The following is a 24,156-nucleotide window of genomic DNA, read 5'->3' as shown; positions in this document are numbered from 1 at the left end:
CCACGCTGTCCGGGGGGAAAAAAAAAAAAAAAAAAAAAACTTTCCCTATCTTTTCCCTTTTATTCTTGCTCTATAATCTCCTCCTGTCATCATCAGCTACTATAGTTGTAACTACCATCTATATGCTTATAATTTGTAAATCTGTATCTCTACCTCAGAACTCTCCAGCAAGATCCATACTTCTATCAAGTATCACCTAATGAATATCTACAGCTGAATTCCTCATAGACACCTCAAACTCAACACAACAAAGCCATCTTTCCATGCTCCCCTAAACCTGCTCTGCATCCAGAACTCACAATCTTCACAGTTTTCCAAGTCAGAAGTCATCCTACATCCCTTCTTCCCCTCATTAGATACCCCTGCCTTTAGCCTTCTTGTCTCTAATCTCTTTCAAATCTTAAGTGTTATCCCAGCTAAACATTTTTTAATAAGTCCCCACCAGCTTTCTCCCCTATGGCCTACAAAGTGCTTTCAAACTGTTAAGCATAAAATATTAATGACCTGGCCCTTAAACAGAAGCAGCAAAGTCACCCTTATAGAAAAGGGAAACGAAGTCAATTTCATTCAGTGCAAAGATATAAATGATATCTACAACTACATCCCACTACTTCATTTTATTTTATATTCCTGTCGTATTCAACTGGAAGGGACTGTGTTAGGTATGTGGCATACATTATGTCATTATTTTACCTAGCTGACAAAAAAAGACACTGTATATCCACTACCAATCTTTATTAATTCCAAAACTCCATTCATACCCTATTTTAGATCACTGTCCCAACCATGACTAGGCTCTCTTGATCTGTATCTGACACTAATTATCTGGTTAGGCTTAAAAAACGACAAGAAAGATAAAGAAAACAATAATGGCAGCAAAAGGAAATAGAGACACTGATTAGAATGGATGACAGAAGATACAAGTATTCTTTATCACCATATGTTCTGAAAATAGATATAAAGACTTTTTATAATAATATTGTCAATAACTCCCATTACTAGTAACTATTCACCAAAATACTCTTTAACAATACAGTTACACTACAAAATACCATTTAACAAAATTATTACCTGGCAATAAGCATAGTTTCCAAGAGCTTTATGAGCTTCATCAATAACTAGACATTTTATTTCAGCAGCGGGACAAGCTCCTCTAGAAAGGTCATTTACCATGACCTGAGGTGTAAGAAAAAGGACTCTCTTACTGCACCATATTTCCTTCCTGGTGAAAGCTTGTGTAGACCCTGGAAATAAAAGTGACACTCTACATTCTAAATTTCAGACTGTTATCCATAAAATATAAATAGCCTTTTCAGAATGCATACATGCTTTGGTAATCTTAAGAGGAAACAGTTTGACAATCTATGGGAATGCTACAAATATCAAAGCAGGCACTTATCTAGGACTACAACCAAATTGTCTTTAGAGAATTCCAACAAAAAGGCATAATGTTTGAAGAGACGCAAACTCTTCAACTGAGAAATCTTTTTTCAGGAAGAATGCCAGGAAATATCATATTCAGTTACCCATGAGGTATACACATAATAGCTTCAATGACATTGAAGCTATTATGTGTATACCTCATGGGTAACTGAATACGAGGTATACACATAATAGCTTCAATACTACGACAAGCTGCAGATACTCTCTGAAGATTGAATAAAGCAATCCTATTCAGCAGTGTTGCGCTTGCTACAAGTAGAGAATGTTTTAAGAGAGGGGGCGTTAAGATGCACGTATTGTATAGCTTGGGAACTATTCCACATGAGACAGGAATTCCTTTAGCTCTATTTCCACGGAAATGCATGTTTTCCCTGGAAACCCAGCTCTTACTTCAAATTAGTCCAGTTTAAGATACCTGTCATTTCGGCCATGTGGGATTGCGGGATACCCATCACCTGGTAGCAAGCCTCAATCTGCTGTGTCACCAAGGGTTTCGTTGGGGCCATGAAGACCACCTTTCCTGAAGGAAACCAGCGGTAAAAATTATACATGACCACGGCGGCAATAAACGTCTTTCCCAGTCCGGTAGGCAGACACACCAGCGTGTTGCAGAACAGAGCAGCCCGGGAGATTTGCAGCTGGTAGTCCCGCACCGGGCAGTTGGTAGGGTAAATCCACAGGGCGCCCGCGGAAGTGCAGAACCCGCCATTCTCTAGACTTAGCTGCTGCTCAGCCTCGTACACCGCAACAAGCAACACATCATCGTCCGACTCCGGCTCAGCATCCGCTGCAGCTGGCAAAGGCGCCTTGGAGCTGCCAGGGCTCTGAGGTCGCTCAGTTCCGGAGCTGCAACCCGGAGCCCCAGATGATCGGGAGATGCTTGAGCCCCACGTCTGAAAAAGCGTTCTTTGTCGTCCGTTCATTAGGCCGACAACCGCCAAAGGCTTCACTCAGATACCCGTAGCAGCAGCAGCTCAACCGCTACGGTTCGGATCCCCATCAGTTTCCTTAGCACAAAACTCGGGAACAAGAAGGAGGGACTAAGGCCAGTTTATCCAGTTGAAAATACCGCCACAGAGTTTGCGTTGGAAATATGATTGGCTGGCTTCCCGGAAACTCTCTCAGCTCTTCCGGATACGCATGCGCATTATAAGGCGTTACTCAAAATATGGTCCCTTGCAGTTCCGGTGTTTTGTTTTGTTTTAAGGGGCTCTAAATTTAAGTTCCGTTTCCAATGATTAGGTGTCTGGGCGTCATCGCTAACGTGGTAAATCACTTAAAATGTTATAAAAGAGATTTATTTAAAAATATTATATACCAGGGTACAATGAAATACTCATCAATTTGTGAATTTAATGTTATTGAGCCTCTAACGTGCCTTATTCCTTGCAGTTTTTTTTTTTTTTTTGAGACGGAGTCTCACTCTGTCGCCCAGGCTGGAGTGCAATGGCGCGATCTCGGCTCACTACAGCCTCCGCCTCCTGGGATCAAGCGATTCTCCTGCCTCAGCCTCCCGAGTAGCTGGGATTACAGGCATGTGCCACCACGCCCGGCTAATTTTATGTTTTTAGTAGAGACAGTTTTCACCACGTTGGTCAGGCTGGTCTCGAACTCCTGAGCTCAGGTGATTGGCCCACCTCGGCCTACCAAAGTGCTAAGATTACAGGCGTGAGCCACCGTGCCGGCTTATTTTTATATTTTCATTGTTTAAAGGGAAGTGAACGTGGTTTGGTCCAGCTCTTCGTCAGAATTTTTTTTTTTTTTTTTTCGAGACGGAGTCTTGCTCTGTCGCCCAGGCTGGTGTGCAGTAAGTAGCACGATCTCGGCTCACTGAACCTCCGCCTTCCGGGTTCGAGCGATTCTCCTGCCTCAGCCTCCTGAGTAGCTGGTGTGATTACAGGTGCGCCCCATCACGGCCAGCTAATTTTTCTATTAGTAGAGACGGGGTCTTACTATGTTGGCCAGGCTGGTCTTGAATTCCTGACCTGGTGATCCGCCCTCCTCGGTCTTCCAAAGTGCTGGGATTACAGACGTGAGCCACCGCGCTCGGCCAGAATTTTTTTTCTTATGTAAGGAGTCCTGATGTTCAACTATTAAATCTTTATTACACATAAGAACATTATAATAAACGTTGGTGTGCAATTATTCCACTCTAATGAAGATTTCTCAGTCAATTCCTGACTTCTCTCTAAACCTGACAACTTTGAGTAACAGCTGTAAATTTGTTTCCTTGTGTACTGAGAAAAAATGTATACATCACAGAGTTACGAGAATTAATAATGTCATTCTCATTAGCAAGTGACGTCCTAAGTGCAGCTTCTTTAGAAATTGTTTTATTTGTTCAAGTTTCTGAACTTCGTTTTAGACAAACTTTCTTGTGTCTGTATGTGGGGAAGGGGATGAGCAGTTTGTATTTAAGTTTCAGTTGTGTGATCTTTAAAAGGGAGACGGTGGCTGGGTACAGTGGCTCACGCCTGTAATCCCAGCACTTTGGGAGGCAGAGGCTGGCGGATCACGAGGTCAGGAGTTCGAGACCAGCCTGGCCAACATAGTGAAACCCTATCTCTACTAAAAATACAAAAATTAGCCAGATGTGGTGGCGTGTGCCTGTGGTCGCAGCTACTTAGAAGGCTGAGGCAGGAGAATCTCTTGAACCCGAGGGGTGGAGGTTGCAGTGAGCCGAGATCAAGCCATTGCACTCCAGCCCCGACAATAGTGTGAAACTCCGTCTCAAAAAAACAAAAAGGGAAAGATGGTGTGGGTTTCTTGATCGACAAGGACTCAACCAGTTTAGATGTCAATTTTTAGGACAGAACTAGATAAAACGAGATGAGCCCATTCAGGGGCTGTTTTCTTTTAACAGGTAATAGACTGGGCTTTAAAGCCATAGCTGCCATACATAATAAAAGTGAGTAATGGCTGATAAATGTCGCTACCATCATAGGCCGCTTCACAAGGGATCTAATTCAGAAGTAAGGAACCCCAGCGGTCTTCAATTCAGTTAACTGCTGAGACCACAGCGGTAGGTTTTTTAACCCGGACCCAACAAAGCAGCCCACATAGCACAGCCTTGACGTCACTCAAAGACAGGCCCCAATCCCGACTGCTAGAGCAGTGACCCGCCCCTTGGCCTCCGTCAGGGGCCGCGCCACGCCTCGGGGGGCGGGGCGATGCCGAACTGCGGCGGGCTGGCTCAGTAAAGCAGAGGCAGCGGGGGAAGATGGCGGCGGCTGTTCCGCAGCGGGCGTGGACCGTGGAGCAGCTGCGCAGTGAGCAGCTGCCCAAGAAGGACATTATCAAGTTTCTGCAGGACCACGGTTCAGATTCGGTACCGGAGGCGGAGGGGCGGCAGGGCTGGTGCGGCTGAGGGACGCCTCACCCCCCTGGAGATGCCCATACATTCCGTATTCCTCTGTGCCCCCGCCCTCGTCTTCCCGCGGCCTGTGGCCGGGCAGGCCGCAGCGGCCCAGTGTGCGCCTCAGAGCCTCGCTCCCGCCCCTCGGCGTGCCCTACTGGGACTGTGGAGCAGCTTTATTTCTTGGGGCACACGGGCTGCAATTGTAGAGTTTAGAACCTCATTGGGATCCTTGAGTAGGGGTGGAGGCCAGAAAAAAAGGGACCCGAAGATATTGGGGGCTAGGGCGGGGAGGCCGAGGAATAGTGGTGTGGATGAGACTCCTGGGAGCGGGGCGCCGGCTGCTAGGGAAATAGGAAGGGATATCCAACTTGGCTTTTCTCAACGATTTACTAAATACTTAACATTAATGCGAGTGATTTTTTAAAAATCCATATGTTGTGGTTTAAGTTTTGGTTTAACATATCGACCCTTTAAATGACCTTCTCACCTTTATACTTGAAGGGAGCTCCGTGCACATTTCTCTTGTGCAGTGGTCTCCCATTGTTATAAACAGATTAAGAAATTTATTTGGAATTCTTTATACTGTATGCTCTCCATTGTCAGCATAGTCTCCATCTTAACCATCCGTCTATAGTGAAGTTATTTTTGTCATTTTTTTTTCTTTGGAAATAAGATCATTCATGTGTCTCTTAAATTGCTGAGATAGTTGTGTACGCCGCATTCTCCTCTTGCAAGGGGCAGACTGCTTGTGTTTTCTATACAATTTTAAAAATTCTGAACTTTAATTTAGAAAAATTGTTTCTGGGTTTTGAGCTGGAGTCGAGCTGTCACCCGGGCTGGAGTGCAGTGGAGTGATCTTGGCTTATTGCAACCTCTGCCTCTTGGGTTCAAGCGATTCTCCTGCCTTAGCCTCCCAAGCAGCTGGGACTACAGGTGCACGCCACCACGCCCAGCTAACTTTTTTGTATTTTCTTTTTTTAAAAAAAAAAAAAATTTTTTTTAATAGAGACGGGGTTTCACCATGTTGGCCAGGATGGTCTTGATCTCTTGACCTCGTGATCCGCCCGCCTCGGCCCCCCAAAGTGCTGGGATTACAGGCTTGAGCCACGGCGCCCGGCCTTAACTTTTTTGTATTTTTAGTAGAGACAGGGTTTCACCATATTGGCTAAGGTGGTCTCGAACTCCTGACCTCGTGATTCACCCACCTCGGCTTCCCAAAGTGCTGGGATTACAGGCGTGAGCCACGGCGCCTGGCCCTTTTCTGGGTTATTTTGAGGAGATTATATTTTATTTTCATTTTGGACGGGCGTCTTGACAGGGCGATATAAGAACTCTCCAACTTCCATTTCCTTCCTGAATCATTATTCTGGCATTCGCATCTTAGGTTAATGTAGTAAATATTAATACAACATCTGTAACAAAACCTATTCTCAATGTTTGGAGGTACAAGAGCGAAAAAGAAAGAACGTGTATAGGGGAGTTTACCCCATTTTAATGGAACTATTTTTTCTTAAGCCAATTAGTATTTCATCTGAAACAACAGACGTATCATGAACATTTATTAATCCCCTAGTCCTGTACTTCATCATAGTCTTATGAAACAAATCATGCCAATGTGGAATCGAATGTAAAACGGGGCCACTTGGGACAATTTCAACAGACTTGGATTATCAAAATGTTTTTATAACATAGTAATCTTTTAAATCCATAGTCTTGGCCAGGCGTGGTGGCTCCTTTCTGTAATCCTAGCACTCTGGGAGGCCAAAGGGGGCAGATCACTTGAGGCCAGGCATTCCAGACCAGCCTGGCCAACATGGCAAAACCTCATTTCTACTAAAAATACAAAAGAAATTAGCTGGGTGTGGTGGTGGGCGCCTCTAATGTCAGCTATTCGGGAGTCTGAGGCAGGAGAATTGTTTGAACCCAAGAGGTGGAGACTCTTACTGTGTGACAGACTCTATTCTAAATGCATCAAATGGATTGTTACATTTTTATCCTTATAGCAACTGTTTGACATAGATGCTATTATTAATCTTCCACTACAGATATGGCTGAGTCTTGTGGTTTTTTTGTTTTGTTTTTCTGGGAGACGGAGTCACACTCTGTCACCCAGGCTGGAGTGCAGTGGCACAATCTCGGCTCACTGCAACCTCTGCCTCCCAGGTTCGAGCGATTCTCTTGCCTCAGCCTCCCTAGTAGCTGAGATTACAGGCGCACACTGCCATGTCCACCTGAGTTTTTGCATTTTAGTAGAGCCAGGGTTTCACCATGTTGCCCAGGCTAGTAGCAAACTCCTGAGCTCCGGTGATCCACCCACCTCAGCCTCCCAAAGTGCTGGGATTACAGGCATGAGCCACCACGCCTGGCGAGGCTGAGTGCTTAGACAGGAGTAGTCACCTTTGTAGTATCAGACAGCTAGGATTTTTTTTTTGTTTTTGAGACAGAGTCTCACTCTGTCACCCAGGCTGGAGTGTAGTGACGCGATCTTGGCTCACTGCAACGTCTTGCCTCCGAGGTTCAAGCAACTCTCTTGCCTCAGCCTTCCAAGCTGGGACTACAGGCATACGTCACCATGCCCGGCTAATTGTATTTTTAGTAGAGTTGGGGTTTCGTCATGTTGGCCAGACAGGTCTCAAACTCCTGACCTCAGGCGATCTGCTGGCCTTGGCCTCCCAAAGCGCTGGGATTGCAGGCGTGAGCCACCGTACCTGGCCCAAAGAGGTAGGATTTTAACCTAGGTGATATGACTTCACAGCCCATACACTTAGCAGAGTGTGTGTGTGTAATGTTAGGCATAGTTACCTCAACATATCTGTGTTACCTGCTTGTATAACAGTGAGTCTTTCTAGTCTCCCAAGAATAGGTTACAGATGCCTCAGGATAGCTATGCCCAACCTGGCTGGAGGCTCTCAAAGGCTGCACCCAAGTATCCTCCTACAGTGAGCAGCTGCCTCAAGTCACCACAGTGTGCTTGCTGTATAAATGTTATTTTTTGTGACTGCGTGACTGGGAAAAGGTTAAGACGAACCCTCTGTCCAGTACATAACACTGCAGTTCCAGTCTTGTGAATAATTCTGATAAATATTCAATTTTTTAAAAATCTATCTTACATTTTTTTGTAATGAAATAAACTATAGGTTTTATTTCTTCTTCCTTATTAGTACATTGAAAATACAACTGCTAACATAAAAGGGTCATTTTCTAATTTTAGACATTTCTTACTTGAGATAAGTTATCTTGATTACCCAGCTTTTTCCCTTATAGTTTCTTGCAGAACATAAATTATTAGGAAACATTAAAAATGTGGCCAAGACCGCTAACAAGGACCACTTGGTTACAGCCTATAACCATCTTTTTGAAACTAAGGTGAGTATTGTTAGATTCTGTTAGCAGAACATCACTTTTGAAATTTTATTTCCTAAAAGATGTTTAAAATGCATTTATTTGCTGAATGTGTTGGAGCTTCTCCATCTGCAATTTTTCTGAACTGTTATCGTAAGTGGACTAGCTGTCAAATCTAGCAAGGCTAATCAGCAATATGGCAGAATGTTTTATTATTTTCAAAGGGTTTGGATTTTGTAGCTTAAATTGAGACAAAAAATTCTTAAGGCCACTAAAGTTATAAATTCATTAGGGCAGTGGTATTTCCATATTACTTTAGCATATAGTGTATATTAAATTTTTTTGTTTTATTATATATATTAAATGTTATATAGAAAATAAGTTTCCATTTTACTAATGAATTTAAAGTCTGGTTTAGATTTAGGCTGACCATTTACAAAAATAAATTTTAAGATATTCTCCCATATTTGTTCACCATGAAATGAGTATCTTCCACAGAAAAACAATCTTTATTAAGGAGTTATTTGAGTAGTATTTATATCTCTGCATATGAGTTGGCCTTTCTAATGTCATGGTTCTCATTTCAGAATTTATATTGTAAGCTGGTTTGAAAGTAATGATTTATGTTTAAAAATAAATTATGAATAAAATTTTTTCTTTGTTCTTAGTTTCCTTAGACCATTTATTCACAATTGTATTATATAACCTATATTTATTGTGCAGATGTTCATTTAATTGAGAGGCTGAAAATCTTGATGTTGTTCCTTGGCTTTTGCCTGTCCTGAATATGATGTTAGAACATTTTCCTTACAGCGTTTTAAGGGCACTGAAAGTATAAGTAAAGTGTCTGAGCAAGTAAAAAATGTGAAGCTTAATGAAGATAAACCCAAAGAAACCAAGTCTGAAGAGACTCTGGATGAGGTCCGTATATATTATTTTCTTTTTTTATCATGTGGATTCTAGAAATTGTATTTGTTTCTTTTTTATTTGCACTAATTTCTCATAGTGAAGGGTGGTTGAGTATGACCACTTTCAATGAGCCAAACAGTTAGTTGGAGTGTGCCATTTCCCTTAAGGACAGAAATAATCCTAAGAACTAGTGCTTTACAGTTGTTAGCCTATCCTGTGAAATACTTCTGACATTGTATTTATTATTGCTGCCATAGGTGGCCAGACCTTCTGAGCTTTTGAGGCTATTTTAAGATCTTGATTCTATAGCCAAGTTGGACTAAGTGAAATAAACTTTCTTTTGATTATTTTTAGCTGTTTCTAATGTACGTGATGTCCCTGGCAATAGAAATAATCCAGGCTTGGCTGCAGGATGTGGGTTCATCTGTCTCAGCTTTCCCAACTCAGGTTTTATATTTTGGTACAAAGTTTTAAAGAAGCAGATTCACTCATTTCTACAAATTGACAGCCTTAGTAGAGCTAAGATCAGCTGTTAAGAACTGACTTAGCAGAACTGAATAGATTATAATCTTGTCATTTCTGATCATATGTAACTATCTAAGCTCACTCATTGGCTCACTCATTGCTAGCAGTCTTGGTATCAGTGATAATAATCTATCGTTAGTTCTTGTAAACAGGTGTAGCCTATTGATGACAGTGTAGTTTTTGGATATTTGTGGAAAGTATAAGTTTAGTTATACAGTTATAGATCCTTATTTTATTAAAGCTAGTTAATTTTGTATGATTTTTTTCCTACTGGCTAAAAAGCACAAATTAATGATTGTGGGTGTATGTGCATAGAAAGCAATTTTAAAGTTTATCACAATTGCTAGGCATGGTGACTCAGGCCTGTAATCCCAGCACTTTGGGAAGTTGAGGTGGACGGATCACCTGAGGTCAGGAGTTCAAGATCAACCTGACCAACATGGAGAAAGCCTGTCTCTACTAAAAATATAAAATTAGCTGGGCATGGTGGTGCCTGCCTTTAATCCCAGCTCTTGGGAGGCTGAGGCAGGAAAATCACTTATACCTGGAGGCGGAGGTTGCAGTGAGCCGAGATCACGCCATTGTATTCCAGCCTGGGCAACAAAAGCAAAACTCTGTCTCAAAAAAAATTAAAAATTAAAAAAAAAATTTTCTTTAAGTTTATCACAATAGTTGATAAATCTTATATCTAATAACTAGCTACTAAGGTAAATGGAGCAATTATTATTGAAGGGTTTCAGAAGCAACTGGCAACATAGTTTGCCTTCCAGAAAATTAGAATGAGGGTGGTTTTAGGAGACAGATAGTATTTCATTAAGGAGTTAAGAAAAGAAGTTACAAATAAACTAAATGGTAAGTTCATAAGAGCTAGAGACAATCCAGGGAGATCTTATGAGGGTCCTAAACTATATCATTTTATTTAAAACCTCTTCATTTAACTGGCCAGCTTGAGCCCAATTATGTACTGTGTCTGTTTTCCTAGCTCCCTAGATTCAAAAGCCTCGTCTATTCCCTTGCTAACCCTTATTGTCTACTCTGTCTTCATGCTTTGGGACTAGAGAGCAGGCATTAGAAACACATAATCATAAAACCTTTTATTGAGCTTGGTATAAACTCATGCTTAATATTAGCCAAGCATGTTTTTTAGTTTCATTGCTACTCAACAACATTTATGCTATCCTTTTCTCTATCACATTGCCCTATTCTCTATCACATTGCTCATTGCTCACATAAAGTATTTGACATTTTCTCACAAATTCTTACTCACCCTTTTTTTTTTTTTTTTTTTTTAGACAGTCTTGCTCTGTTGCCCAGGCTAGAGTGCAGTAGTGCCATCTAGGCTCACTGCAACCTCCACTCCCTGGGTTCAAGTGATTTTCCTGCGTCAGCCTCCCCAGGAGCTGGGACTACAGGCATGTGCCAGCACGCCTGGCTGATTTTTGTATTTGTAGTAGGGAAAGGTTTCTCCATGTTGGCCGGGCTGGTCTTGAACTCTTGACCTCAAGTTACGTGCCCACCTCAGCCTTCCAAAGTACTGGGATTCCAAGCGTGAAACACTGTGCCTGGCTTCCCTTCTCGTTATATGCTTCTGTGTTCTCTTTTACCAAAATGTGAATGTCTAGCTATTGCCATTCCCTTCTTCCCAGCTAAAAAGTTATCTGAATCCTTGTCTCACTTTTTTTTTCTCATGTCTCCTTCAGGACTAACACTGTCGGACATCTTTCTTTTATTTTAAATGTGCATTTTTTTTTCCCCCATTTTCAAGCATTCTAAGCAAGACCTCAGATCTGGAATGTTAGAAACGTTGTTCCTCTCTTGCGTCCCTTCTCTTTCTTTATCCATTCAGCCTCAAAATGGGTATTCTAATAAGATTTCTAAAACAATACTTTGCAAATCACAGCCTACTGAAAATTTTTCAATAATTCTGTGCTGTCTAGAATTGCACTGTTCAGTATGGTAGTTACTAGCCAGATGTGGCTGCAGAGTGCTTTAGCTACTTTGAACTGAAATGTGCCTTAACAGTAAAATATGTACTCGGTTTCAAAAGTGTGATTTAGTCATTAAAAAAAAAAAAAAAAATTGTAAAATATCTCAGTATTTTTATATTATTTATTGAAATGATGGTATATGGGATGTTTTAGTTTAAATAAGACATATTTTTCATTTAAAATTTTTTATTTTTTTAACACAGGGTTGGCCCGGCACGGTGACTCGTGCCTGTAATCCCATAATCCCAGCACTTTGGGAGGCCGAGGTGGGTGGATCACTTGAGGTCAGGAGTTTGAGACCAACATGGTGAAACCCTGTCTCTACTAAAAATACAAAAATTAGCTGGGCGTGGTGGCACGTACTTGTAATTCCAGCTACTCGGGAGGCTGAGGCAAGAGAATCGCTTGAACCCAGAAGGCAGAGGTTACAGTGAGCTGAGATGGCACCATTGAACTCCAGCCTGGGCAGTAGAGTGAGACTCAGTCTCAAAAAAAAAAAAAAAAAAAAAAAAAGACAGGATTGTGCTGTGTTGCCCAGGCTGGATTCGAACTCTTGGGCTCCAGCAATCCTCCTGCCTCAGAATAGCTGGGACTACAGGCATACCACTGCCTGGCATAGACATACTTCATCCCTTTCTTTTTACATTTTTAAGTGCAGCCACTAGACAACTTAAAATTACATTTGTATTAGTCTCATTTTTATTAGTCACCACTGGTCTTCAATATATATATATCCAAATATTTTATTCTTGGCATTCAGAGCCTTTCAAAATGTGGCCACTGCTGAATTCCCTATTCCATGTTTCTATAGACATATTCTTGGCCCGGTGCAGTGGCTCACGCCTATTATCCCAGCACTTTGGGAGGCTGAGGCAGGTGGATCGTTTGAGCCCAGGAGTTCAACAGCCTGGGCAACATGGCCAAATCCCATCTCTACCAAAAAACGTAGCCAGGCATGGTGGTGTGTGCCTATAGTCCTAACTACTCAGGAGGCTGAGCAGGAAGGATCCCTTGGGCCTAGGAGCCATAATTGCAGTGAGCCAAGATTGTGCCACTGTACTACAGCCCAGGGGACAGAGTAAGATCCTGTCTCAAAAAAAAAAAAAAATTTATTTGACCACAAATGTCTGCTCATTGTCTACTAAATCATGCCCTTTCCTGCCTCCATATTTTATTTCTTCCTTAGAGTGTCTTTTTAGTTTCCTATTTGTCAGTTCTATGCTCCTGTGAAGACCCAGCTCATGGGCTCATTGCTTCCTCTGAAATTTTTACCACGTGAGACTTTGCTGTATACATACATAACTGCATAAATTCCTAAGCACACTGTATTTGTATTATTTCTACCTTATATATTTTAATATAAAGACTCGCCTAATACATCTTACTGGACTTTGAAATCAGTCATAGTCCATATATTTATTGTCTATTATATATTAAATAGTGAGGAAGATTTTCAAGGTATGAATGAGTATCGTACAGGAGAGAAAATATAAGGTGGGATAGAAGCTCCCACTTAGCAACTAGAAATGAGTATAAAAGTACCCAAACCAAAAATTTGATAACTTCATCTTTGATAACTTCTTCATATAGTCATTACCAACTTCTGGTGATTCTGCCTCCAAAATATATCCCAAAGCCATTCATCGTTTGTCATTGTCACTGTTAGCACCCTGGTCTAGACCTAGACTACTAGTTGTTTTTCCTAACAAGTCTCTCCACTTCTACTTTTGATTCCCAAGTCATTTTTTATATTTCAGTCACAGTGATCTATTTAAAACAGGCACAGTGGCTCACACCTGTAATCCCAGCACTTTAGGAGGTGGAGGTGGGCAGATCACCTGAGGTCAGGAGTTCAAGACCAGCCTGGTCAACATAGTAAAACCCCATCTCTACTAAAAATACAAAAATTAGCCAAGTGTGGTGGCTTATGCCTGTAGTCCCAGCTACTTAGGAGGCTGAGGCAGGAGAATCACTTGAACCCGGGAGGCAGAGGTTGCAGTGAGCTAATTATCACACCACTGCCTTCTAACCTGGGCAACAGAGTGAGACTTGGTCTCAAAAATAAAATAAAATAAACACAGATCTGATTCTGAAACTATTTAAACTCTTAATTGGCTAATGTCCTAAAGATAAAAACCCAGACTCTTAACATGTCCTACATATTTTTCTAGCCTTATCTTATGCCATTCTCCTTTTCATTGCTCCCTTACAGACAAGAATAGTTTTATGCTCTTGAAATATTATTAAGCAGGCACAGTGGCTCCCGCCTGTAATCCCAGCACTTTGGGAGACTGAGGAAGGTGGATTGCTTGAGCCTATAAGTGAGCCACGATCGTAAAATATTGAGATATTCTACAGTGGTGTGATCACTCCAGCCTCAGCAACAATGAGATCGTGTCTCTTAAAAAAAGGAAAAAAAAAAAAAAAAGCCGGGTGTGGTGGCTCACGCCTGTAATCCCAGCACTTTGGGAGGCTGAGGCGTGCGGATCAAGAGGTCAGGGGTTCGGGACCAGCCCTGACCAATGTGATGAAACCTGGTCTCTACTTAAAAAAACAAAAATTAGCTGGATGTGGTGGTGCACACCTGTAATCCCAGCTACTTGGGAGGCCGAGGCAGGAGAATTGCTTGAACCTGGGAGGTGGAGGTTGTGGTGAGCCAAGAGCACGCCATTGCACTCCAGCCTGGGCAACACAGCAAGACTCCATCTCAAAAAAAAGGAAAAAAATTATTGAAAAAAAATTTTTTTGAGACAGTTTCACTCTTGTTACCCAGGCTGGAATGCAGTGGCAAGATTTTGGCTCATTGTAACCTCTGCCTCTGGGGTTCAAGCAATTCTCCTGCTTCAGCCTCCTAAGTAGCTGGGGTTACAGGTACCCACCACGACACCCAGCCAGTTTTTGTATTTTTAGTAGAGATAGGGTTTCACCGTGCTGGCCAGGCTGACCTTGAATTCCTGACCTCAGGTGATCCACCCACCCGGACCTCCTAAAGTGCTGAGATTAGGAGTGTGAGCCACTGCGCCTGGCCGATTGAAATATTTCTATGCTATATGCACCTGCTTTACTGAGAAGGTCATGGAAGAGACAGGAGTTCATAGGGCAGTAGAATTCCGGAGCTTCAGGGAGGGATAGATTAAGATCCTGCATGGTGGCTGAGGCAGAATTGCCTGAACCCAGGAGGCGGAGGTTGCGGTGAGCTGAGATCGCGCCATTACACTCCAGCCTGGGTAACAAGAGCGAAACTCCGTCTCAAAAAAAAAAAAAAAAGATCCTGCATGGTTTAGGCCTTTGGACATAGAACTATAAGCAGTAATTAACATCACTCTAGCAATTGAGTAGAGGACTGAAGGTGTCAGAGATAAACACAATTGGACATTAAAGTGGTAAAAACAGATTTTTTTTTCAGCCTATTGACAGTAGGGGAAAGAGCTGAACTATCTCATTTATGGAGAGGTAACTGGGTCTTTTAAAACAATGCGGGAGTAGGGAGGGATTTAAGTTAGGGAAGTGAAAAATTACAAAAAGCAGGAAGTGGGAGTTGATCTATATGAAACCTATCTGAGTTTGCTAACTGGTGCTTATCAGCGTTAGGCTCCCAGAGACTGAGAGACGGTCCTTTCTTCATTTTCAGGTGTTGCCTGGAACAAACAGTAAATTTTTTTGGCAGCCTTAAGTTTTCTTAGGCAGGCACTTTAAGGAGGGATCGGGTCCTCCTAGGAATAAGGCCTTGAGCTATTTGACACTTATATTTGTTCAAATCTTTATAGGCCAAGGTTGAGGCCTTGTGGAGAGGAGGGCTCAGAGGAGCCTAGCTAGAGTTTGATGAGGGAGAGAATCTTTTGTCAAGAGGTAGACTATTTTGCAAGGAGATCAGACTTTTTTTTTTTTTTTTTTTTTTTTAGACGGAGTCTCATTCTGTTGCCCAGTGGCGCCATCTTGGCTCACTGCAACCTTTGCCTCCTAGATTTAAGTGATTGTCCTGCCTCAGCCTCCCAAGTAGCTGAGATTATAGGTGCATGCCACAACACCCAGATAATTTCTGTATTTTTAAGAGAGATGGGGTTTTACCATGTTGGCCAGCTTGGTCTCGAACTCCTGACCTCAATTGATCTGCCTGCCTTGGCCTCCAAAGTGCTGAGATTACAGGCTTGAGCCACTGCACCCGGTACAGATTTTTTTTTTACTTAGAAGTTTTGGAAAAGAATAAAAATCCTAGCTAGGGAAGTGAAAGTGAATAAAAGTTTGCATAACTTGCCCAATTAGAAATAGATCAGGAATAAAGAAAACACAGTTTCTCTTGTTTTTCAAACTCAGGAACTAATAGATTTGAAATATTTGATATCCAGCCACAACTTTGTTACTTATTTTATGAAATTTAGAAACCACATACAGATTTGGATAATGCAGATCTCTCTGAATTTGGTCTGAATTCAGAAACCAAATAGATTTAGGTAAAGACGATACTTTTAAATTTGGTCCACCTTTTTCTTTAAATTAACCTCCTTAGATTCTTGACAGTTAATCTCTCTGCTCTCCTCTCATATATGAATTACTATTGATAAAATTAATCTGTAACCTTTTTTTTTTTTAGAAGACCCTGATAATTCTGCTTTGTTCTAGGAAATATGCCTGTCATGGCAGTTTCTTTAGGTAATTTCATCCATTGTGTGAACTTATTTTCCAAATCAGGGACACAGGCAATATCACTGTATTCATTCTAATTGGATATAATAAAAACACCTAGTAATATCAATTATTGCTGCTAAAACAGTTCAAATCCTTGTGGGGGGAAGTTACCATCCCTTATTTTAATTCCTTATGATTTTATTAAAATTAAATAGTAATTTTTTAAAAAAACTTTAGGAAAATAACTGAAATCATTTTATGGTTTGCTGAATAATTAACAGTCTTGTTAGAAGAATTTTGGCTTCCAAAGAAGCTAGAAGTTTTTTGAAGTTAAATTATAGATATTTAAGTTACTGATATTCATATCGCCTTGAAATGAGACACTGAAGTGTTTTTTTGTTTGTTTTTTAAGTTATAGAGGTGGACTAGATGGAAACAGTTTATTACCAAATCCATCAAACTCTTTAAACTGACTTTGATCATTGCTGGCTATTGTTTGTCATTCTTCTAAAAGACACAAATTAATAACTGTGTGTATGTTTTTTGTTTTCAGGGTCCACCAAAATATACAAAATCTGTTCTGAAAAAGGGAGATAAAACCAATTTTCCCAAAAAGGGAGATGTTGTTCACTGCTGGTATACAGGAACACTACAAGATGGGACTGTTTTTGATACTAATATTCAAACAAGTAAGTCTAAATGTAATCTTCTATTTTTAAAGACATTACAAAATACTTGGGTGGCAGATAGATGAGTAGTTAGCCTTTTTCTTAACTGTGACCTACTTTTATCCAGATGTACTTTCCCCCAAGAACACTTGGAAGAGGTCTTCAGTTCACTGATTGGCTGGCTAAAGACCTCTTGTTCATTGGAAAGCAAAAAATAAGGAGTCTCAGTATAAACCTGGTTAATGTCCCAAAGTAAGGCTTTAGTATTTGAATAGAAAAGGAGGATAGTATGCTGTTTTGTGATATAAGCATAGGTCTTACCCACTACCCTTTGATAAGAATATAATTATTTTTACAGCTAGAATTTTATCGATGGATGATCTGGCTTTGTAAATTTTTCTTTCTTTTAAAATACATAGTATTGTAATTCTGAAATCAAACCACTATACTTTTTCATTGGAACTTAATTTCTTAATAATAGAGTATATCATTAATTATAAGGAAAATCTGTTTTACAGGTGCAAAGAAGAAGAAAAATGCCAAGCCTTTAAGTTTTAAGGTCGGAGTAGGCAAAGTTATCAGAGGAGTAAGTAAAGAATGCCAATGAATCAGTAGATATTCTGGCACGTTGTTTGTGGTATGATGCCATGAAGAATTAGGTTTGGGGATATAATAAAAAGGAAACAGACCTTGGAGTCTGACAGATTGGGTATAATCATTGCTAGCTGATCTTGCACAAGTTGTCTGGGTCTGTTTTCGCTTTCTATAAAATGAGTGCAGTACTGCCTACCTCAAGGTTGTTAGAAGATTAAATGAGCATAACTTAATACAGTAGGGGCTTAAATGTTAGTCCCATCCATGTGTACCCCTTTTATTGTTTTTCTTCATAGTCAGTCTTTGTCACAATGTTTGGCCCTCTAAATTTGTCTTTAACATTCCTATATAATGTTTTATAACTTTCGTACCATTTACATATAATTGGGAAAGGTAAATATGTTCCATTTTAGTACTTATAGAAGCAGTTTGTTTCTGAAGCCTTTTCACTTCGTACAGTGTAGGCTGCAATACCAGACAATTGTTCAAACATAAGCTTTAACCTAACTTACATGCTTTTATCTAACTTATAAGTGATAGATAACAGAAGGAAACTTTGAGAAACGGGGAAGTTAGGCTTGACCTGTATTGACCATTATAGTATACAGAAGAAGATAAAAGAGCAGGACTGACTGTCACCTTCTATGAATCAGGCTTTCATCCTAGGCCCATTGTTTGTTTTAAATTGTTATTCTCAGAACATCAGACATCAATAATTGAAATGCCTATTTAAATGCAGTTATAAGAACCTTCAATATATTACTCTCTGTACTAATCGGTAGGTCCTAAGATATGGTTCAATCATATACAGAATATAAAACATCTTAGCCAGGTGCTGTGGCTCACAGGGAAGCCGAGGCGGGTGGATCACCTGAGGTCAGGAGTTCCAGACCAGCGTGACCAACAAGATGAAACCTCATCTCTACTAAAAATACAAAAATTAGCCAGGCATGGTGGCAGGCGCCTGTAGCCCCAGCTACTCGGGAGCCTGAGACAAGAGAAATGCTTGCCTGAACCTGGTAGGCAGAGGTTGCAGTGAGCTGAGATCTCGCCACTGTACTCCAGCCTGGGGAAGGAAGCAAGACTGTCTCAAAAAAATAAAAATAAAACATATAATTGTTATCTGCCTTTACCAAGTTGATAGCAAGTATATATCAAATTGGGCCATTTTTCTATTTCTGTAACTTATTTGCATGTTGGCAAATTTCTTCTAGTCTTCCATTTTTATTTATTTTTTTTTTTTGAGATGGAGTTTCGCTCTTATTGCCCAGGCTGAAGTGCAGTGGTGCAATCTTGGCTCACTGCAACCATCTTCTGGGTTCAAGAGATTCTTCTGCCTCAGCCTTTCGAGTAGCTGGGATTGTAGGCATGCGCCACCTCACCTAATTTTGTATTCCTAGTAGAGACAGGGTTTTACCATGTTGGTCAGGCTGGTCTTGAACTCCTGACCTCAAGTGATCCACCCACATCGGCTTCCCAAAGTGCTGGGATTACAGCATGAGCCACTATGCCCAGCTAGTCTACCATATGCTTAATGTCCAAATGTGACCAGCCTAACTTTGTCCCTTGAGCTTTAAATGATTGTTGCATTTCAACAGAGTGTATAATATTAGGAATATTACCCTTGTGGTCATGTGGATGTAACTGTTTTTGGCAACTAACTTTAAGATCCAAATTTGAAAAATATGGGGAGGCCTACCCAGAAGCCTTTGAAAAGTTAGTTTTACCTTTTGCAAAAGACCCTAGTGCCCTAACATTTTAAAAATTGTATTTTATGTAACAACATGACTCTACTATTACAATGTGGTCATCTTAAGACAAATTTAGTTGAATACTTGCCAGTATATTCCAGTAAAAATAAACTCTCAAGTTTGTCCTGTAATGTAAAAGTGTAGCAGATTTTTTTATGATGATGCCAGTAGCAAACTGGTTTTAATAATGTATGGCATGTTAAGGTTTACAAAAAGTTCTTTTGTTTTTTTTTTTGTGAGACAGAGTCTCACTCTGTTGCCCAGGCTGGAGTGCAGTGGCACAATTCCAGCACCCTGCAACCTCTGCCACCTGGGTTCAAGTGATTCTCCTGCCTCAGCCTCCCAAGTAGCTGGGATTACAGGCACCCCCCAACACACACACCCCGCTAATTTATGTATTTTTAGTAGAGATGGGGTTTCACTATGTTAGCTAGGCTCGTCTTGAACTCCTGACCTCAAGTGATCCGCCTGCCTCAGCCTCCCAATGTGCTGGGATTATAGATGTGAGCCACCACAGTTGGCCCCAAAAAGTTCTTTTAACATTAAAAAAAGCCCTCCTTAAAATACCTTTATTTTGTTCTATTGAAGAAATGGAAGACAAAGATTTAGGGACTCACTGAAGTACATTACCTTAGAATATAGTGAAATCCAGTAATAGATTCTGTGTTTGTTTTAACATACAATCTTGACTGTCGTAGTATTGCATGTGCTTTTTGCAAAATACCATTAGTTTTTATTTTGTTCTTGCCTTTAGTGGGATGAAGCTCTCTTGACTATGAGTAAAGGAGAAAAGGCTCGACTGGAGATTGAACCAGAATGGGCTTATGGAAAGAAAGGACAGCCTGATGCCAAGTATCCTTTTTTCCCCTCATAATTAAAGGGAAAAAAATAATCTCAGGATCACATGAAGATGTGAAAGACACTGTCTAGGTGAACTTCTAGATGAAGAATCCTGTCCAAACTAGTCTTCCTGACATTTAGATGCTTATGTGTCAGCATTTCCAATAGACAACAGTATTTTCTCTTGGGATAAAGTTCAAACTTCAGCTAGAATCTTTTTTTTCTCTTATTCAAATTCTTAACTTTCAAGACCTTAACTGCGAAGTTTAAACTTAAAAGGCAATTACTAATGTTTTTAAGAGTTTAAGAAGTTACAATGCCAGTACAAACTGTAGCAAACTAGGGTGCAAATATGGCTCATGGTAATTTTATGGTACAGTTTAATATCAGGCAATTAAATTCAAAGCTTAGAAATGGAATAGATGTGGAATATTAACAATTGTGAACTGAAGAAGATCATAGAATCAACACTGTTAGTGTAACCATTTATTATTACTATTAATGACAATACTCACTGAGAAGTCCAGTTTGTGAACGTTAAAAAAAACAAGGAGCCGGATGCGGTGGCTCACGCTTGTAATCCCAGCACTTTGGGAGGCCGAGGCGGGTGGATCACGAGGTCAAGAGATCGAGACCATCCTGGTCAAAATGGTGAAACCCCGTCTCTACTAAAACTACAAAAAATTAGCTGGGCATGGTGGTGCGTGCCTGTAGTCCCAGCTACCCAGGAGGCTGAGGCACGAGAATTGCTTGAACCCAGGAGGTGGAGGTTGCGGTGAGCTGAGATCGTGCCATTGCACTCCAGCCTGGGTAACAAGAGCGAAACTCCCGTCTCCAAAAAAAAAAAAAAAAGACAAGGAATGACTCTAGACCATTAAGACCAGACCAATCGATTGGTAAGAGGGGAGGTAATTGATGGCTTTTGTTGGTTCCATTGCCCTTGGACCTGTTAGATTTTAAGTTTGAAAAAACAATGGAAGGCAGCATTCTGTTATCTTATCAGATAAACATATTTGGGAATATAACAGCTCCCTTAGCTTTTCAAAATCAAATGGCCAGGATGGGCGAGGTAGCTCACACCTGTAATCCCATCACTTTGGGAGGCCAATGAGGGCGGATGGGAGGCCAATGAGGGCGGATCACCTGAGGTCAGGAGTTTGAGACCAGTCTGGGCAACATGGCGAAACCTAGTCTCTACTAAAAATACAAAAATCAGGCAGGCGTGGTAATACATGCCTGTAATCCTAGCTACCCTGGAGGCTGAAGCAGGAGAATCACTTGAACCTGGGAAGCAGAGTGATTGCGTGACTGCACTCCAGCCTGACCGCAAGAGTAAGACTCTGTCTAAAAAAAAAAAAAAAATCAAATGGCCAGCTGCTGCTCCCTCTCCCATGTGAAGAAGGACTCGAAGACCAATCTGAAGCACAAATTATATAACTCTGAAGTTAGCATTTTTTGAGCTGGGGTCTCACTCTCAACGAGGCTGGAGTGTGGCAGCACAATCTTGGCTTGCTGCAACCTCCACCTCCCAAGCTCAAGCAATTCTCCTGCCTCGGCCTCCCTAGTAGCTTAGGGACTACAGGCATGCACCACCACACCTGGCTCATTTTTGTATTTTTAGTAGAGATGAGGTTTCACAGTGTTAGCCAGGCTAGTCACGAACTCCAGACCTCAGGTGATCCACCCACCTCAGTCTCTTAAAGTGTTAGGATTACAGGCATGAGCCACTGCACCTGGCCTTGAACTTGGCATCTTAAAATGCACAGTAAAAGTTACGTACTACCTCATAAAAACTTTAATACAGCATATTTTTTTCCCAGCTAGAATGATATTACTTTTTGTTGTTGTTGTTTTTTTTTTTAGTACTTAATAGTCTTAATTAAGTGGTGGCTAATTTAGGAGTACTTGTAAAGCATCCAGGTAAGGACGATCCTAGTCCAAGCTAAATTTATCTAGTGAGCCTCTCTAATCAGCCTATCCTGATAGATTATGATCTCCGTTTATCATGAAAAATACTTTTAGGGGCCACGTGTGGTGGCTCACACCTGTAATCCCAGCACTTCGGGAGGCCGAGGTGGGCGGATCACGAGGTCAAGAGATCAAGACCATCCTGGTCAACATGGTGAAACCCGGTCTCTACTAAAAATACAGAAAAATTAGCCAGGCGTGGTGGCACATGCCTGTGGTACCAGCTACTCGGGAGGCTGAGGCAGAAGAATCGCTAGAACCCAGGAGGCGGAGGCTGCAGTGAGCAGAGATTGCACCACTGCACTCCAGCCTGGTGACAGAGCAAGACTCCATCTCAACCAAAAAAAAAAATACTTTTAGGAACCTCTAGGCTAGTTATGTATTAGCCGCTGAATCAGCTTCAAAGCGTTTCCCTTTGGGATTAGTTACTAATATCGAGAATACATAATTATAATTTTACACTAAGATTTTGGGGGTAGGGGAGAGGCACTTTTTATCAAATGTACCTTGACTTCTTCAACAGAATTCCACCAAATGCAAAACTCATTTTTGAAGTGGAACTAGTGGATATTGATTGAAATAGCAGTGCTTCAGCTCTAAGGATATCAGTAACAATGACAAGACTTGGCCTTGAAGAAACTTACATAACTAGTTAGAACTTGTTACTATTGTTAAGGGAAGAGTCAACTGGAAAATTCAAGGAGTTAATAAAATTTGTTTACTTGATCCCAACTTTTGAGAGATGTAATCCCTTATGAATCCCTGAAGTCTAAAATACCTTCCTACGGCTATGTAAAATACTGGTCAAGGAAAACTCCTTTTACCTCATGTTGTAAACGAAGTGGCTCAATAAAAATTTATCCAGTGTCTTGATTTGACTGATTTGTTTGGTGTTAATATATTAATTTTTCTGATTAAGTAACTGAAACTATGGACCTCATCAAACCAGGGAGTAACTCCCAATAAAATTATCTGGACAGATTGCCTGTATAATAAGACAAAAGCATAGGGCTTGAGGGTAAACAAAATGCTTTAAGGTCTAAAACATCATGGCAGGAAGATAATACCTTAATTTAGGAGAAGTGTACTTCAAAAACCTATGAGCCACTAATAAAGGTAAACATAAAATTAATATTACTAATTTATTCCCCCAAAATAAATTCATAAACAATTACTGGATGAGTCTTCAGTTTTATTACAAAAATGAAGATGATCAGTTTGATCAAAATGAAAGCTTGTTCACAAGTTTTACATGAATATTCTAAATACAAAGTCTCCTGAAACAACATACTTTTGATATGATTTTTTTTTAAAAGGGATGCAAACATTCCATTTTCTCATTTATAATCTATTCCAAGGCATAGAATTTTAATAATGTATTCTTTCTGCAGTTAGATCACAGTTCACAAGTATAACTGAAACAGACAAAACCTGTCAGCAAAGGTTAAAAATCCTTTTTTTTTTTTTAAAGGATGTAAATCCTTAATAACCAGCCCTTAATGTGTTTTCAGAATTTTGTACTACACTGACATGATTTGCAGTCAGGCTTTTCTTCCTACCCCTTAAGGCTACAAAATTCTGTTGCAAATGCATTGCAAAAGAATTCTAGACCACTTAATGCAAAAATCAAAAAATAGTTCTTCAATAAAAAGTAAATTTTATAAATGGTAGGAAATAGTATCTGTGGTAAGCTACTAATTGACATTTTTCCCCTATTACTAAACAAATCGTGTTACACCGAAACAAGGAAGACAAGCTATCAAATACAACAAGTTTATACTGTTTACATCCCTCATTAAAAAAAATAATAATTTCATATTTTTCACACACACCATTTGAAATTTATATTCCCATCAGGTTGGAGGGGGAGGATAATACTGTCCATAATTCCAAGGATTCTGATAATTGTACTGAAAGGAAAAAGTAAGTATATGTTAGCATATTAGAACTGTGGCAGTTCCATGTGTAAAAGTATAATTAAAGCAGGTATGTTTAAGAAAACAAGTGTTCACTGCTAAAATTCTAGTACTTCACCACCAAAGAATGTATTAATGAATTGGAAAAAAAACATTTTCTAAAAAAAGAAACTATCCTAATTTATGCTAATAACATCTATGAACAAGAATTATAATTATGCAGACTCA

At 40.4% G+C, this 24,156-nt stretch overlaps 3 protein-coding genes across 7 annotated transcripts in view; 1 reads left to right on the top strand and 2 right to left on the bottom strand.

Annotated features, from left to right (window-relative positions):
* Nucleotides 1-2,582, bottom strand: part of FANCM (FA complementation group M) — a 75,687-nt gene extending 73,105 nt beyond the window's left edge. Inside the window, exons 1-2 of one of the 2 annotated variants that reach the window (XM_032244499.1) lie at nucleotides 1,859-2,582; nucleotides 1,072-1,244 (exon numbers count right to left, since the gene is read on the bottom strand). In XM_032244499.1, coding sequence (XP_032100390.1) covers nucleotides 1,072-1,244; nucleotides 1,859-2,366 — 681 coding nt within the window. In that variant the 5' untranslated portion in view covers nucleotides 2,367-2,582. The remainder of the gene's footprint in view (nucleotides 1-1,071; nucleotides 1,245-1,858) is intronic. The other variant, XM_032244500.1, reaches the window with a different exon arrangement.
* A 2,001-nt stretch (nucleotides 2,583-4,583) lies between these two features.
* Nucleotides 4,584-23,186, top strand: FKBP3 (FKBP prolyl isomerase 3). The gene is made up of 7 exons (XM_032244512.1): nucleotides 4,584-4,771; nucleotides 8,066-8,167; nucleotides 8,957-9,064; nucleotides 16,745-16,880; nucleotides 17,378-17,445; nucleotides 19,959-20,056; nucleotides 22,536-23,186. The coding sequence occupies exons 1-7, from the start codon at nucleotides 4,664-4,666 to the stop codon at nucleotides 22,588-22,590; spliced, it is 675 nt and encodes a 224-aa protein (XP_032100403.1). The 5' UTR covers nucleotides 4,584-4,663; the 3' UTR covers nucleotides 22,591-23,186.
* PRPF39 (pre-mRNA processing factor 39) overlaps nucleotides 23,184-24,156 on the bottom strand; it is a 31,762-nt gene continuing 30,789 nt past the window's right edge. For 3 of the 4 annotated variants that reach the window (XM_032244509.1, XM_032244508.1, XM_032244510.1), the window contains one exon: nucleotides 23,188-23,922. In XM_032244509.1, the coding sequence (XP_032100400.1) occupies nucleotides 23,866-23,922 (57 nt within the window). In that variant the 3' untranslated portion in view covers nucleotides 23,188-23,865. Of the gene's footprint in view, nucleotides 23,923-24,156 lie in introns of all 4 variants that reach the window. The other variant, XM_032244507.1, reaches the window with a different exon arrangement.

The sequence above is a fragment of the Sapajus apella genome, unplaced genomic scaffold (genome assembly GCF_009761245.1).
Source record: "Sapajus apella isolate SASKATOON/1434 unplaced genomic scaffold, GSC_monkey_1.0 scaffold55, whole genome shotgun sequence".
NCBI classification, from domain to species: Eukaryota; Metazoa; Chordata; class Mammalia; order Primates; family Cebidae; genus Sapajus; species Sapajus apella.
Note: the sequence above shows the minus strand (reverse complement) of the source record. Positions and strands in the feature narration are given on the sequence as shown.